General features: G+C 34.9%; 1 protein-coding gene across 1 annotated transcript in view; it reads left to right on the top strand.

Annotated features, from left to right (window-relative positions):
- Positions 1–3,123: 3,123 nt before the first annotated feature.
- Positions 3,124–17,196, top strand: part of LOC127654743 (RNA-binding motif, single-stranded-interacting protein 1-like) — a 93,510-nt gene continuing 79,437 nt past the window's right edge. The window contains exon 1 of the mRNA XM_052142073.1: positions 3,124–3,353. Within this exon, the coding sequence (XP_051998033.1) occupies positions 3,285–3,353 (69 nt within the window). The 5' untranslated portion in view covers positions 3,124–3,284. The remainder of the gene's footprint in view (positions 3,354–17,196) is intronic.

The raw sequence follows: 17,196 nt of genomic DNA, 5'->3' as shown, positions 1-17,196 counted from the left end.
CACGAATCCCTCTTGCTTTCCAAACTCTCCCATCCAATCACCTGTCTCCATTCTGGTATGATATAACGATTTAATCAATTCCTGATGGGTAAAAACAAAATTAGCATTTTTTTTTTTATTGAATATACTACAAATTAGTGTTTATGACTGTGTGTGTGTGTTTGTGTGTTCTGTTTTAACCCCTGGAAAGAGTGTTTCTTTTGATAAATGACATGTCACCCAGCTCCATCTGGAAGTGTGTATCAGGATAGAGGAGCAGCAGGTAATGAATTGGGCATGACAGACCAGAGGTGACCTGAAGAGGCCCTTCCCACGCTACATCCAGGGCAACATGGCATCTCATTGTGTAATTACTGCTTATTAACACACATACAAAGGGTAGAGTTACATATGATGCATGCATATCTAATAAGTATAACAAAGTGACACAAAGTTGACAGAATTTCAGTTCTTCCCAATGTAATATGTCACGATTATGTCATAGATAAACTCAAACACAAAGCAGAATACAGCGTCTTTCTATAGTGCTTCAAACAAAACTTGAAAAAACCTCATTGATATCAACTGGGTACCTTATAAACATGACTTTGTTTCCAGGCTGACTAACTTAACCTCTGACTCCCAGAAGATGTGTTGCAGCCAATCAGATCAGAACTGGCGATTTCAGCCAGCTCTTTCATTTTATGCGTGTAATAGACATCAGAGAGTCAGTGTGCCATTTAGGAGATTAATAAAAACATTTGAGACAATGGTGGCATTCAAAACTGTAAAGTGCCAGCTGTTCATTGAACAGTTCATTTCCAGGCATACAGTGTGCTTAATTACATGACTATATCTTTTGTTATTTTGTCCTCTCGTGCTCTCTCGCTCTCTCTCTCTATCTCTCTCTCTCTCTCTCTCTCTGTTGTCTAGATTAAGGGAATTAAGTGTGCTTGTACTTTTTCACTCTTGCATGGCTTTGACATTTACAGGCTTCGGTCAAGGCCTTCTTCAGTGTGTTTAGACATGCATGATGCTTCCTGTGTCCTGAAACTAAGCAGGAAGCATCACTCGCATGAGCAGCTGGATGGACTCCAAAGTAGAGGCCTCAAAAATATTTTTTCACATTCACATATGTGTTGTTGAATTGTATGTGCAGTTAAAGGACCTGCAGTTAATTGCCTCGGTTGGGAATAGCCTAACTGTAACCCCTTACCCTAAACCCTAATGCTAATCTAATCCCTAACTCTACCCCTAAACCTACCCGTACCTCAATCTCAGTAGCAACAAATGTGAATCTTGTGGGAATTTTGATAGCTGTGCAGTGTGTAGCCTCCTTGTTAGCACACCCGCCTCCTACGCCGGAGATGCCTGTTTGAGTCCCGTTCGGAGTGGGGTGACCAGGGCCGGTTACAATAGTGCCGTGACCCGGATGGGAGTGAGGTTTAGGGGGTGTAATGGGTGTAACGGGAGCCAGCTGGAAGATAGCTGTGCAGCGTGTAGCCTCCTTGTTAGCACACCCGCCTCCTACGCCAGAGATGCCGGTTCGAGTCCCGTTCAGAGTGGGGCGACCAGGGCCGGTTACAATGGTGCCGTGAACTGGATGGGAGTGAGGTTTAGGGGGTGAGTGTAATGGGAGCCAGCTGGAAGATAGCTGTGCAGTGTATAAACCTCACTCTCCTGACATCAAGAGCACTAGCGACTGACACTAGGAGCTGTAGTCTTTAGCCTCCATGTTAGCGCACCTGCCTCCCACGCCGGAGACGCCAGTTTGAGTCCCGTTCGAAGCGGGGTGACCAGGGCTGGTTACATACACCACACAAACATTGTACTCTATGTATTTTAATGTTAGTCCATAGTAGTTAAAAACAACTTATATAAAGTGGGACACGGTTTCTTCTCCACCAAACCTGCTGTTTTGATCCAAAGTGTCAGCTATGTCAGTTATGTGTAAATAGGACCTGCTTTATTGCTTTAAATAAGCAATTATGCTACACTCCATCACCGAGGGTTGAAATATTTAGATATATTTCTTTTCACTAGATGTCAAAATCAAAGTGTTACATTTTATTATTAAGTGAAATTATTGTTTTATTTTCTCAAATAAATTATGCCACGTGAAATGAAGTCATCACATGCACCCAAAACAATTGACTGACCTATTTTATATATAGAAAACGATTGTGAAATACAAAGCGATTCATTAAGCATCACTGCCCTCCATGAAACCTGTCAAATAAGACAAGCATCACATGTCATTTGCAGTCAGAGTCCTGACCTCTGATCTGCAGAGACACCTCAAAACTGCTGTCCATTGCCAATCCCCAATTAACATGGTACAGATTGAGCAATTTTGCAAGGAGGAATGGGCTAATATTTCTCCCTGACATTGTGCAAAGTTGATTGAGGCTTATCCAAAAAAAGACTGATAGCTGTTATAGTGTAGATCCAAAAATGTGGTTCAACCAAGAAAAGATAAAAACAAAAAATATCTTAAAATGTACGCATTTGGATTTCATAAAAAAGTCCATCAAACTGAATTGTGCTATAATTGACAAATGTAAATAAATGCAACTTTAAAAATTAAATTTTTGTAATTTTATTCTATTAAAGATTACCCCATTTAATTTAATTTTACTGTGAAACTGAAATGCGTTCATCTAAAAATCGTATTATTATTCTTTTTTTTTTTTTAGCTGTTTAATAAATCACATTATCCTGTATTTCATAGTCTTTATCTGTTTAAATGTTGCTGTAAATAATAGTTAATTTAATTAGACAACATATGTTCAAAAACTGATCTTTTTTTTCGCCCAGGGTAAAATAGATGCAAATGTTCAATAGCATTATTGTTATTATTATTATTATTAATACTAATATAAGACTTAAATGTATGCTTTTTTAGGTATGCACAAAATGTGATCTATCTATCTATCTATCTATCTATCTATCTATCTATCTATCTATCTATCTATCTATCTATCTATCTATCTATCTATCTATCTATCTATCTATCCTTAGTACACTATTGAGTGTTCAGTTGATTCACTAGTTTATAAAAAAGACTTTCCGAGTTTCATGTCTCCAGATTTGAGTTTAAATGCACCGGAGCTCCACTGCAACTGCAGCTCCTCCGCCCACCAGTCCGTCAGTCCCGGGCAGCGTCTGGACGTCGACCGCAGCGGTAGGCGTGGGGTTTTTCTCCGTGTTTCGGGCGCAGATCTGGGCGAGAGCTCCGAAAGGAAAGTAAAGTGTCAGTGTCGGACTGGAGAGATATTTCACGTCTAAATTTACAGCTAATCTTCATGGGCAAGGTTTGGAGGCAGATGTACCCCCAATATACCTATTACTACCCCCCTTACCTGCAAAACAAGGTACGAGAAATCAGTTTTATATCGCTATCTAAAGATTAAGCTGCCGTGTTGCTTATTTAATACACATTTTATGTTACGTATAAAGGAATCGCTGCTATAAGTTTGTTCCTGATGGGATTTTCGGGCGTATATTTTAATAGCTATTGTATTAAAATATAAAAACCTATATGTATCGTAATCGTTTCTGCTTTATATACAGTGTTGTTTTAACTCGGTGGATGTCGGTTTTATGGCGTTATAATGATAATTATTATTTTTGGTTTTATTTATTTTTTTGTCGCTCGGCCATCGTGAATTCCTCTGACATGACATCATATGTTCTGGCTGACAAAAAGCTCTGTGAACTTCAGCACAACTGTGTGTTTGTGATCGAAAAAAGTAATTCATTACTAACTTGGCCTACTAATTACATCTTCTACAGTGTAATTAGATTGCTGTATTAATTACTTTGTCTGAAAAGTAATGGCATTACTTATTATTACTTTGTAAAACCCTTATCAACCTCGACCGGATGAAAAACACAAGGATAGACATGAAACTGTTCTTTTTCTACCCTTGTGCAACCTTCTGGATATTTTTGTCTTTTTCATTTTTGCTTTATTGATCATTTTGACTGTGTTAATGCCAGTGGCATACATTTAGCCAAAGGTGTTTTTTGGGGGGAATTTTGACAGTTCCAATAGTACATCTATGTGTACACAAAATAGTCACACTCAGGACCTTCAGGACAAAAATGTCCCCATCGAAACCCATTAAAATGGTAATATTTGATCCCAGTGTCATTAAAGCATAAAATCATGGATTCTATGATATTATGCTTTAATTCCGGAGCCCTGGCTTCAAACGTTACATTTTCATTTTTCCACCAGTTGGCGCCATTTTTCCTCATGTTTAGCCTATGGAGCAAATACAAGCTTTTGTCCTATTTTCTGTTAGCATAATTAAATAAATGATGAGGCTAAAATTGTGTTGGTGTGTTGGTATGGATGTTAGAGTGTGTTTTGTGTGTGCGTATTGAGCAATTTGTGTGTGTGTGTGTGTGTGTGTGTGTGTGTGTGTGTGTGTGTGTGTGTGTGTGTAAAAAACAACACTGGCATTATGTAAACAAACTGATATTTAAAGGGTTAATATCCTGAATATGGAAAATAATGAATATTTTTTAATAAAAAAACAACAGTGGCATTAAATATAAACATTTAAAAGGTTATAATCCTGAAAATGTATGAATATTTGGTAGTTATGATCAGGACTTATGTTAAAAAATTTAATTATATATATATATATATATATATATATATATATATATATATATATATATATATATATATATATATATATATATATATATATATATATATATATATATATATATATATATATATATATATAATGTTCTTATGAAAGTTTTATGACGCTAGAATATTTTTGTCCTCTAAGGATCAGTAAGTAACTTTTTTTATTGACGCACAAGGGTGAATTCTTTAAAAATATCCTATCAAATTATTTATGAACTGGCCAAAGAGTTTAAGGTGGCAGCTTTAAATTAGAATGCATATATTTGAACATTAGATGTTACATTTTGAATTTTAAATGCACTATTGTTTTATATAGAATTTGCTCTATGCAATATTTAACGCAATTGCATCAAAAGTAACTGTCATTAAATTACTGAAAAATTAAGAGTAATCCCTTACAATGAAAAAGTAATTTAGTTGCAGTAATTAATTACTTAGTAATGCATTACACCCAACACTGTTAATGTGTTAGCAAAAAGCCACAGAAATCAGGCTATTTATTTATAGACATTCTTTAGTATTGAGTCAGTGCAAATCAGAAACTTGGATTTTAATGTGTGTTATCCAATTTAGGTATTTTATAAACATGGGATTTTCCAAAAGCTTTATTTCATGTATATTTGAAAGGGTTAGTTTATATAAAAATGAAAATTCTGGCATCATGTACTCACTCTCATTTTGTTCCAAACCCATGTGCCGTTATTTTTCATTGGAACACAAAAGTAGACACCTTTGAAGAATCTTTGCACTGCTCTTTTCCATACAATGACAATTCATAGTGACAACTGTCAGTCTTCAAAAAAGACAGAAAGACACAATAAAAGTAGTACTCACGATATTTGTATCTTTATATAAGGAATAACCAAAATGTAAGTCATTATTCACTGATAATCTTTCCCTCTGAAAATATGATGCCGGGCTTCAGGTTTGACATCTTTAATGTTTGATCACACGACACAAAAAAACTAATAACACTCAATGATGTCAGGTACCATACGCAGTTGATTTAAAAGTGACATTGTAGATTTTCAGTGAATAACAACTTAAATTTGGTCTGTTCATCACACAATGCTCTTAACACATAGTGCATGGGTCATACCGTCATTATATGGAGTTTATAGTCGTGGTCACTATGAACTGCTGTTGTAAGGAAAAAAGCTGTGTGAAGATTCCTCAGAATTCAAGTTGCTAAATAAGGACTTGCAGCATAAATTTTCTAAAAACACGGCAGCTTCAAAATTCACGTTTGAGGTATGACTGTGTGTAATTTAAGTCCAAGCAATAACATCCAAGTACCTTAAAGTATTTTACTCTTAAAGGGACAGTTCAGCCAAAAATTGTAATACTCTCCACATTTACTCACCATCATACCATCCCAGAATTGTATGACTTTCTTTATTCTGAAGAACACAAAGAAAGATTTTTAAAAGAATATCTCAGCTGTGTAGGTCCATACAATGCAAGCGAATGGTAACCAGAAATCTGGAGGTCCAAAATTAGATATAAGTGGCATAAAAGTAATCCAAAATACTCCAGTGGTTAAATGTATGTCTTCTGAAGCAATGCAATCACTTTGAATGAGAAACAGATAAATATTTAAATCCTTTTTTACTATAAATTTATAAACAAAATTGACATAAATATTGATCTGTTTCTCACCCACACCTATTATATAGCTTATAAAGACATGGATTTAACAACTAGAGTGTTATGGGTTACTTTTATGCTGCCTTTATGTGCTTTTTGGAGCTTCAAAGTTGTGGCCACTATTCACTTGCATTGTGTGGACCTACAGAGTTGAAATATTCTTCTAAACAAATTTGTTTGTGTTCTGCAGAGGAAAGTCATACACATTTAGGATGGCATGAGGTTGAGTAAATGATGATTTTTTTTGGTGAACTATCCCTTTAAATTCAAAACTGCCATTATAAACCCCCATAGGAAAATTCCAGATGGAACCCATGGCTCAAAAATGCTAATAAATGCTAATTCTCTTCCGGGTTTTTGGACTGCAACCTGAACAGCTCTATTGGAACTGGTCTTCAGCAAGGCATCATATTTTACTTTTCATAAATGGATAGTTAACCCAATAATTTAAGACTTTATGTGGGTCTAGCAGTGTATAGAAAAGTGTCCTGAAACTCCAAACACAACCATACTTACAGCTAATCAGGGTTAGAGTTAATGAACTGTCACACCACAATGAAGTGGCCTGAATAAACTGACTTTGTCCAGTTCGTGGCCACATATACAGTGTAAAATTTTGGGTGTGTCAACTGTGTTTAAATGTGGGAGTGAATCTCCTAAATTATCGTTCTGAATGTGTACGGAATACAGGAATCACTCCTGAAAACAACAATAGCATTTTGCGGCAGTAAACCAGAAACATGATGCTAACAGTTTAACTGTGCGTGCACTTATGTCAATTTCGTGACTGTAGCGACATTATTGCAAAATGATATTATGTGGCTCCTTACGTGCAGTTCCGAGTTGAAATGTCCACTGTGTGGCGCTAAAAGCGAGTGAAATGTTCTCCCAAACAGATGAGGTTTTTATGCTCTATCGAGTTTTTAAATGATCAAAACCTACCTACCTCCCTACCCTAAACCTAAACCTAACCGATAGTGTCAGAAAAAGCAACGTAATTTTGTGGTTCTTTTATGACACTTTGGCTCACGTGTCGACGCACGTGCCCTTGAGGACGTGTACCCCGGTCCCTTACATCACAAGAGCAATGCTCTATCAGTTGAGCTACTGTGCAGTTCAAATTGTTTGTTACTTTAAAATGTGTCGCTTTACAAGTCATGCACTAGATTAGCCGATTAATTGGCCGATTTTTGACCATTTTTGCATTTATCGGCATCGACTGATAACCGTAAACACTTGGCTGATAAAGTGCTAACTTTCCCTTGTGTCTTTACCAATAGATTTTTTAGCAATAGATAGTGCAGTATTATTGACACACAACAGCTTTAAAATGCTCATTTTGAGCACATGCTCTGTTACTCCTTACACTGAAATGGACAATTAATCAAATTAAAATCGTGACATGTCCTAGTGTGATTTATTAAACCGCTAAAGGCTGCAATCTTAGAGTGGAAGAGATGCGTACTTTGAATAAATGCATTAATCCGACCACTCATACAGTGCATATTGAGTATCATTCACGTTGTATCAGATGACAGCGCAGAGCACTAATCTACTGTGAACCCTCTAGCGCATGTAAACTACATTTTATATAATTAAATCACAGTATTTGCACTTTAATCTGAACTCAACTTTATTTATATAGCATCTAAAACAACAGAGTTCACCAAAGTGCTTCACAGTAATAACATTTAAAACATAACATCTCAAAATGACCATATACACAAACACCAGTAATCTAAAACATAAAATACTCCAAAATGGTGTCCTTGCATTTGTCAGACATAAAGGCCAGTGTAAAGAGAGATTTCAGACGTGACTTAAAAGGCTGTGTCGCAAACTGTTTATCCGGAAAGTGAAGCTTCAGGCAAAACATACATGTCATAATAAAAGCACGTTTCAAAATAAGCTAGAGTCCTGAAATGGAAGAAATTGTGACAGAAACATATTACAACTGTATAGTAAAATGTAATATTCACTGTAATGATGATAATAATAATAATAATAATAATTAAGCAATATATCACAAGCAAGACTGCTGTTGAATAAAAGTTTGGCATAAAAATAATGCAATGATGGCATGTTGAAAAGTTTTATTTTCACCATTTTGATGATGAAATTAAATGCAACTAAAACATAGAGTTCTGATTTCAGTTGGGCGCTACTTAAAAGCATTTAAGCAATGCATCCTTGATTGAGAAACACTTGAATGAAACATGCATCATTTATTATTTACATTGAAATTATAATTTTTTAAATAGGGTAAACGGGTGTGTTCAATAGCACATTGTCATATTAGCATATTAGCATCCCACTCTGTAGATATCGGCATCAGCATGTACTGTATAGAATAAGTGTTTCACTTCACAAATATTGTGTACATCTGATTTGCTGTTGTTTAATTTTATTATGTATATCGGCAGTTATGTTGGTCATCCTGCTTTAGATATCGGTATCGGCCATTGAAAAACCCATACCAGTTGACTACTAGTCTTTAGATTGCATTGCGTGAGGAACAGGGTTAAAAGTAAGTGTTTATGAAATGCTAAACTGACGTTTTACTCGTGATTTGTGTGAAAGTGAATGAAAGTCATTGGTGTTGTAGCGCCGCTAGTGTTCATTTCACCAGGAAACTGCCGTGATACGTACAGCGAGGGGCGTAAAAATCATTTACCAAAATCGTAGAGACCAGGATGGTGACTACACTGTGAACGTGGCCTGTGCGACTTTCTTCCATCATAACCAGAGTTAGATATCTCTTTTTTGTGTGATAAGACTTACATTTCTAGTTCTAGGTCTTTTTTGCTTGGTGGCTGTTTTGCTTTGCTATTTTTGGACGCATGCCCTTGTAGGCGACTGGAACAAGTTGAGATGCTTTTGTAAGATAAGCCTTGACAGGGAAGGGAGGCAGAACAGGCTTTTTTATTATTATTAAGGAAGCTTGATTTCTCTCAAGGCTGGAAGCCATCAGCTTTTGTCTTTATTTGAAAGGCAGAGAGGTGGAACACATTTATAAGGAGCTCTTCTCTTAGTCCTGTTTACAAGTACAACTTGGACAGCTAAAATGATGCACGCACTGAATTTGAGCATGTTTGGATGTGGTTAAGGGTTTAATTGTACATCAAAAGGGTGAATCTCAGAAAACCTGACAACATCACACCCAATTTTACACCAAAATCAGAAGAAAATAAAAAAACGAGTCTATTATTATGCTGAAAACTAGACCATTTTTTCAATATTATATTGATTGACATGACAATGCAAACTGGCGACCTGTCCAGGGTGTCCCCCGCCTTTCGCCCAATGTTAGCTGGGATAGGCTCCAGCCCCCCGCGACCCTGTACACAGGATAAGCGGTTGACGATGGATGGATGGATGGATGGATGACAATGCAAATGTCTGTCTGTCTGTCTGTCTGTCTGTCTGTCTGTCTGTCTGTCTATCTATCTATCTATCTATCTCTGCCTACACTATCTATCTATCTATCTATCTATCTATCTATCTATCTATCTATCTATCTATCTATCTATCTATCTATCTATCTATCTATCTTTCTATCTATCTATCTATCTCTGCCTACACTATCTATCTATCTATCTATCTATCTATCTATCTATCTATCTATCTTTCTATCTATCTATCTATCTATCTATCTATCTATCTATCTATCTATCTATCTATCTATCTATCTTTCTATCTATCTATCTATCTATCTATCTATCTATCTATCTATCTCTGCCTACACTATCTATCTATCTATCTATCTATCTATCTATCTATCTATCTATCTATCTATCTATCTATCTATCTATCTATCTATCTATCTATCTATCTATCTCTGCCTACACTATCTATCTATCTATCTATCTATCTATCTATCTATCTATCTATCTATCTATCTATCTATCTATCTATCTATCTATCTATCTATCTATCTATCTATCTATCTCTGCCTACACTATCTATCTATCTATCTATCTATCTATCTATCTATCTATCTATCTATCTATCTATCTATCTATCTCTGCCTACACTATCTATCTATCTATCTATCTATCTATCTATCTATCTATCTATCTATCTATCTATCTATCTATCTATCTATCTATCTATCTCTGCCTACACTATCTATCTATCTATCTATCTATCTATCTATCTATCTATCTATCTATCTATCTATCTATCTATCTATCTATCTATCTATCTATCTATCTCTGCCTACACTATCTATCTATCTATCTATCTATCTATCTATCTATCTATCTATCTATCTATCTATCTATCTATCTATCTATCTATCTCTGCCTACACTATCTATCTATCTATCTATCTATCTATCTATCTATCTATCTATCTATCTATCTATCTATCTATCTATCTATCTATCTCTGCCTACACTATCTATCTATCTATCTATCTATCTATCTATCTATCTATCTATCTATCTATCTATCTCTGCCTACACTATCTATCTATCTATCTATCTATCTATCTATCTATCTATCTATCTATCTATCTATCTATCTATCTATCTATCTCTGCCTACACTATCTATCTATCTATCTATCTATCTATCTATCTATCTATCTATCTATCTATCTATCTATCTATCTATCTATCTATCTATCTATCTATCTATCTATCTCTGCCTACACTATCTATCTATCTATCTATCTATCTATCTATCTATCTATCTATCTATCTATCTATCTATCTATCTATCTATCTATCTATCTATCTATCTATCTATCTATCTATCCATATGAACATATACACAATCATACCTGTTGATTTATATATATTATTTAAATAGTAAAGTATGTATCTATCTATCTATCTATCTATCTATCTATCTATCTATCTATCTATCTATCTATCTATCTATCTATCTATCTATCTATCTATCTATCTATCTCTGCCTACACTATCTATCTATCTATCTATCTATCTATCTATCTATCTATCTATCTATCTATCTATCTATCTATCTATCTATCTATCTATCTATCTATCTCTGCCTACACTATCTATCTATCTATCTATCTATCTATCTATCTATCTATCTATCACTATCTATCTATCTATCTATCTATCTATCTATCTATCTATCTATCTATCTATCTATCTATCTCTGCCTACACTATCTATCTATCTATCTATCTATCTATCTATCTATCTATCTATCACTATCTATCTATCTATCTATCTATCTATCTATCTATCTATCTATCTATCTATCTATCTATCTATCTATCTATCTATCCATATGAACATATACACAATCATACCTGTTGATTTATATATATTATTTAAATAGTAAAGTATGTATACACAATTGTAGTATTTTATTTTACTTCCTATAATTAACTTTTTTACAGTAATATATGACTTCTACATTTCTTTAAAATGCATACATGAATCATGCAATGGACTAGGAATTATGTAGCACTATGGAAAGCAACTAAACTATAACCAAATTTATTCATGTTAAATTTACGAGTCAGTGGAGCCATGTTTTTGCATCATCTCTTGTGCATAATTGTTAAAAAAAAATGCATAATTTATTACATAAATAAGACTTGAACCACCAGTTTGTTTCCAGGCTGGTTCAAGTCTGTCCAAGCGAAATATTAGCTTGTAGGTGGGCTGGCTGTGTCAACATGGGCCTTTGATCGAGGGGTGGGTTTTAGCGCATTAACTGCCATTGGACATTACACGCAGTGCCTGCAAACAAAGCCATTGTGAAGGGCCTTAAAAAGCCCCATACAATGTTTACAATACAGTCTGAAGAGTTGCCTGGCAGCAGAATGTACACAATTAACCAGCGCCACAGCGTGCTCATTATGTGTGTGCCGAGCTAAAAGAATTCCAAATTGTTCTCCTATGATAGCTTTCTGGGAACTTTTTGACATGAGTAAAATAAGGGATCCGCACACAATAATACCCACCGCGGCGGTACAGCACTCTGCCAAGGACCCATTTCACAAACACAGGCGAAGAACACTAAAGGGCCCTTCTGCTTTACTGACAAGATCAAAGAGAGCCACATGGACTGAAGGGGTATTAATAGACTGGCTTTGTTAGTTTGTGTAAACAGGCTATTCAATAAACGAGTAGGTAAATATATGAATATAAAAATAGGTTTTCTGTCAAGTAGGGCTGGGCATTGTGACGCTGTATATATGTAGAAACCGGTAGAGATTTTGTGATACCATTTACCATCGTAGTCAAGTCAAAATGTGTATTTATAGCACATTAAATGATTTCTTCTACATTTCCTTTAGAACACATGCAATGGACTGGGAATTATGAAGCTTAACAGAAAGCAACTAAACTATAACTTATCATTTATTCATGCTAAATGGTGTAAAAATAGATTTGCTGTGGAAATATTTGATTGTTGAGTAGGGATATATATATATACACACACACACACACACACTATCTGCCCAGTATAAGTGGGCGGGACTGCTTAACGTCATTTACAATTCAAAGTAACAAAGAAACATGGAGGAGATGTTTATGCTTTCCAAGAAACATCGCAATGTAATATTTTAAGTTGTATTAACATACTGTATAATTAAATTAACGTGCGATCACACGTGTGCAAATATCGCTATTTTACAATGGCTTCGAACGTGGCTCATTCAATCCGAATTTGAAATGTAGCTTTCGTTTGTAAAGTATTTAATTTGCTTTATTATCAAAATTAGGGCTGTTGATTTAACACTTTAATTCATATAAAAAATAACGCTTTAAAAATATTAACGCAATTAATCGTTTATGTATTGTCTTTTTTTAATACTTCACTTGTGTGCCAGAATAATGTAATGCATTTTAATTAACAGTTATAATATTATTTTTATAATATATATATTGTATAATAATTTAAATATAACTGTTTATAACTGTTTAATCACTATATATTGAATTATTGTTATTTGATGGGTTTTCTCAGCAAATATTTATATATGTGATTAATTGTGATTAATTTACGTGATTAATTGTGATTAATTTATGTAATTAATCAGCATATCATGTCATTTTAACAGCCATTGCTGTGATATAAATGTACTCATACCTTGCTGTTAGGGTTTGGTCACCACCCCTACTGTCAGAATGATAGAAATGAGGCTGACATTGTATTGAGGAAAAATCTCTTGTAATGTATTCATTGATTAGTCTGTGAAATTAAGTTTGTAATATAATCTCCAGAGGAGAGTTTATGAAAGTATCACAACTGAATCTTTCCCTCAAAGCAATTTATAAAAACTCATTTTCAGCAGATAACCAGTTTACATATGAATATTTCAAAAGACAGTGGCATAATTGATGTTGTGATAGTCAGATTTTGATGCAAAAAAGATGTTATATAATGTTCTTTTCGTCATTTGAGGACAATGTTTTTCAGTCTCCGTATATACACTGGAGAAAATGTCGAGTGTGTTGTAATAATTTAAATTACAAGCATTGGCCGCAGGAGTGTTGCGCAAAATGAAGTTTTGTTTCATGCAAATGCAAAATCATATTATAGACATGATTTTCAGGATCTATCTATCTATCTATCTATCTATCTATCTATCTATCTATCTGTAAATAAACTAGTAAAAAAAAAAAAAAAAAGTTGCTACAGCAATTTTCTTGTTTCTATATTCCAAAAGTTTTTTTTTCTTTAAAGAAAACACAATAAAAATTTGTTAGCATTTTGTAATGTCACATGATGGAAAAAAATAAAGAAATATAAATAAATAAATACATAAAAATCAAATAAATTATAATGTACAATCAGGTGGTCACAAAATAATAATACAGTTTTTTTTATTCGCTTTGGTACTATTTTCACAAGTAATGTGTACATTTTCAAAACTCTTAGTACAAAAATCCAAACTGATCACACTTGTAACACAGCTAGTCATTCTTTCAAAACATGATCCCATGCTTTCATTACAGTTATACATTTTTTAGTCCACATAATCATTGTTTCAAAAGCAAGATTATTGTAATATGTAATGAGAACATTTGGTTTAATCACAGAAACACAACAGTATGATCTTCTTTCAAGTCAAGTCAAGTGGTTTTTATTGTCGTTTCAACCATATACAGTTAGTACAGTACACAGCAAAACGAGACAACGTTCCTCCAGGACCATGGTGCTACATAAAAACAACAAAGGACCAACATAGGACCACATGAGACTACACAACGAAATAAAATACCTATATAAACTTAGTACAACTTAGTACTTTTAACAATCAGTTCATCCAAAAGCAAAGAATGCAAGATACATGTTTCAAATCGGCCTTAGAAGTGCTGAAATTAATATGCTACAGTACTATAAAAGACAGATTACACAGTTTTCACATTAGGCAATACACTTACATTACCCAACATTTACATAATCTATAATTTCCAAAATATCCATCATATGTGTAATCAAGTGAAGGATCAATGAAGACATCCTCTACAATCATTTGGGCAAATTACTGTAGTTTTTATTTTTCAGATATAATTGTAACATAGGTATACTTTCTATAATGAAATGTAACTACATGAGAACAAAACATAACATTTAATGCACACATTACATTAATTTGGATCAAGCCTGTCTTGAGCATTTGGCCATAGATTCTTGTCCACATCACCATGAATGTTATCATTGTTCATGGACCTTGGGAAAAACCTTTTGGCGTGACGAATCCATGCTTGACATTGGTCTACACTGATGTCATTACATGCATCATCCATGGCCTGAAGGAGGGTGGCACGCTCAAGGGATTGGTGATCATAGACCTTCCACCTCCATGCTGAAAAAAATTCCTCAATAGGGTTGAGGAAAGGAGAGTATGGAGGCAGGTAGAGGGTCATGAATCGGGGATGGGCCTGAAACCATGCTTGAACTACCTCTGCGTGGTGGAACCTCACATTGTCCCACACAATTACATAGGTGACCCCTTCACCTTGACAGGCCGGCTCAATTTCATTGAGAAACTCAATAAGATGTGCAGCATTATAGGAACCAAGTAATGGCCTACGACACCATCTTCAGAGATAGCTGCGCACATGGAGATGTTTCCTCCACGTTGTCCAGGCACTTGGACAGTGGCCCGTTGGCCGATGATGTTCCGTCCACGGTGACGAGTTTTGGCCAGGTTAAAGCCCGCTTCATCAACAAAAATGTACTTGTGATGTTCACATCAGCGTCAAGCACCATAACCCTCTAAAAAATATATTTTGCTTAGTTCTTTTTACAGTGTTGTTCCAATATACATATGACATAAGTGATGCATCAAACAGTAACAGTAATACAATATATAGTGCTGTACCTGAACATACTCAGCCCTTAGTTGTTTCACCCGGTCATTGTTTCTCTCAAAAGGCACCAGGTAAATTTGTTTCATTGATACCTGGTGCCTCTTTAAAAGCTGACCTACTGTTGGTAGGCTGATGGATGCCACATTGGCAAAGGTGTCATTGTTCTCCTCAATTGCCTGCTTTATTTCTGACAGCCGTATATCATTCCTGGCCCTCACCATTTCCACCACTGCCCTCTCTTGCTGGTCGGTCAGCACACAGCCACGGCCACCACTATGGGGTTTTCTGTCAATTCTAAGCATAAAAGAGTATACTGTCAATAAATCATACTGTACCAATACTGTAACATGTCTGATGAATTTACATGCATTACAATTTACTGTAAATGTAATATAGTATACATCCTCCACACTTACCGGTTTTCTTGGTGAAAAGTTCGGATGATAGAATTGACAGTTGATCTTTTTAGATTTGGATCAACTAATCTGGCAGCCACTGCCATAGTAAGGCCTCGGTTCACCACATGATCAATGATGATGGCCCGGACTTCATTAGAGACAACAGATCTGCGTCCCTCTCTCTGATGACCAACCCTTTGACGGGCCCCATGCCCACCTCTCTGACCTTTCTGACCTAGCCCATGCCCACCTCTCTGACGGATCCCTTGTCCACGAGCTCTTCCTATTCCTTGCTGTCTATCCTGCTCCATGTTGAAAGAAAATGCCAGTGTTTACACCCCCACTTTTACGTATATAGTGGCCAATTGTGGTTACCACTATGTGAAATCAATTAGCAATAACTAGTATTCATCATGTGTGGTTACACGTAATTTACGTAAATGTTCATACAAACACACATTTTATTTCTGTAGTTCTCAAAATCCATATACTGTATATTGCTGAAATGAAAATCTATAGGTTTACCAAATGATTAATTGATTAACCATTAAGATCAGTTGGATTAAATAATAGACAAATGTATTAAACTGAACAAGAAGAGATGCAAATCAAAAGTTTAATAGTAAGAGCTTTATGAAAGGCAGTTACTGTGAATGAAACAATAATGTAGATGAAACACGTATTTTGTGTTGTGAAAAGGATACTTTGTGATTTTGTGAATTGTACTAACACAATTGAAAACATGATGAAATATTTGAAAAAAGTGCACTTTTGATGATCTGTTGTGATATTAGCACTAAGAGTTTTGAAAATGTACACCTTACTTGTGAAAATAGTACCAAAGCGAATAAAAAAAACTGTAATAATAACAATAATAACAATACATTTTAATAAATGACATTTAAACTCTAAAAGACTAAATGTAAAAGCATTTTTAGATAAATAAATATTAACAGGGTGATTATCAGGACGACAACAGGAAGAGGATCTGCTTATTACATGGCTACTTACCAAATAAATAACTAAAACGAATTGAACAATGATTTGACAATTGTTTGACAATCAACAATTGTTGCTTGGGACAATGGTTAATTTAGCATTTTAGCAATCATTATACAGCGATTTTTAATCACAGAAAGCTGCAATTTGCCAATCAGTGTCATCTATTCCAGAGAGATGTGTAATAATGAT

The sequence above is a fragment of the Xyrauchen texanus genome, chromosome 14 (assembly GCF_025860055.1).
Source record: "Xyrauchen texanus isolate HMW12.3.18 chromosome 14, RBS_HiC_50CHRs, whole genome shotgun sequence".
NCBI classification, from domain to species: Eukaryota; Metazoa; Chordata; class Actinopteri; order Cypriniformes; family Catostomidae; genus Xyrauchen; species Xyrauchen texanus.
Note: the sequence above shows the minus strand (reverse complement) of the source record. Positions and strands in the feature narration are given on the sequence as shown.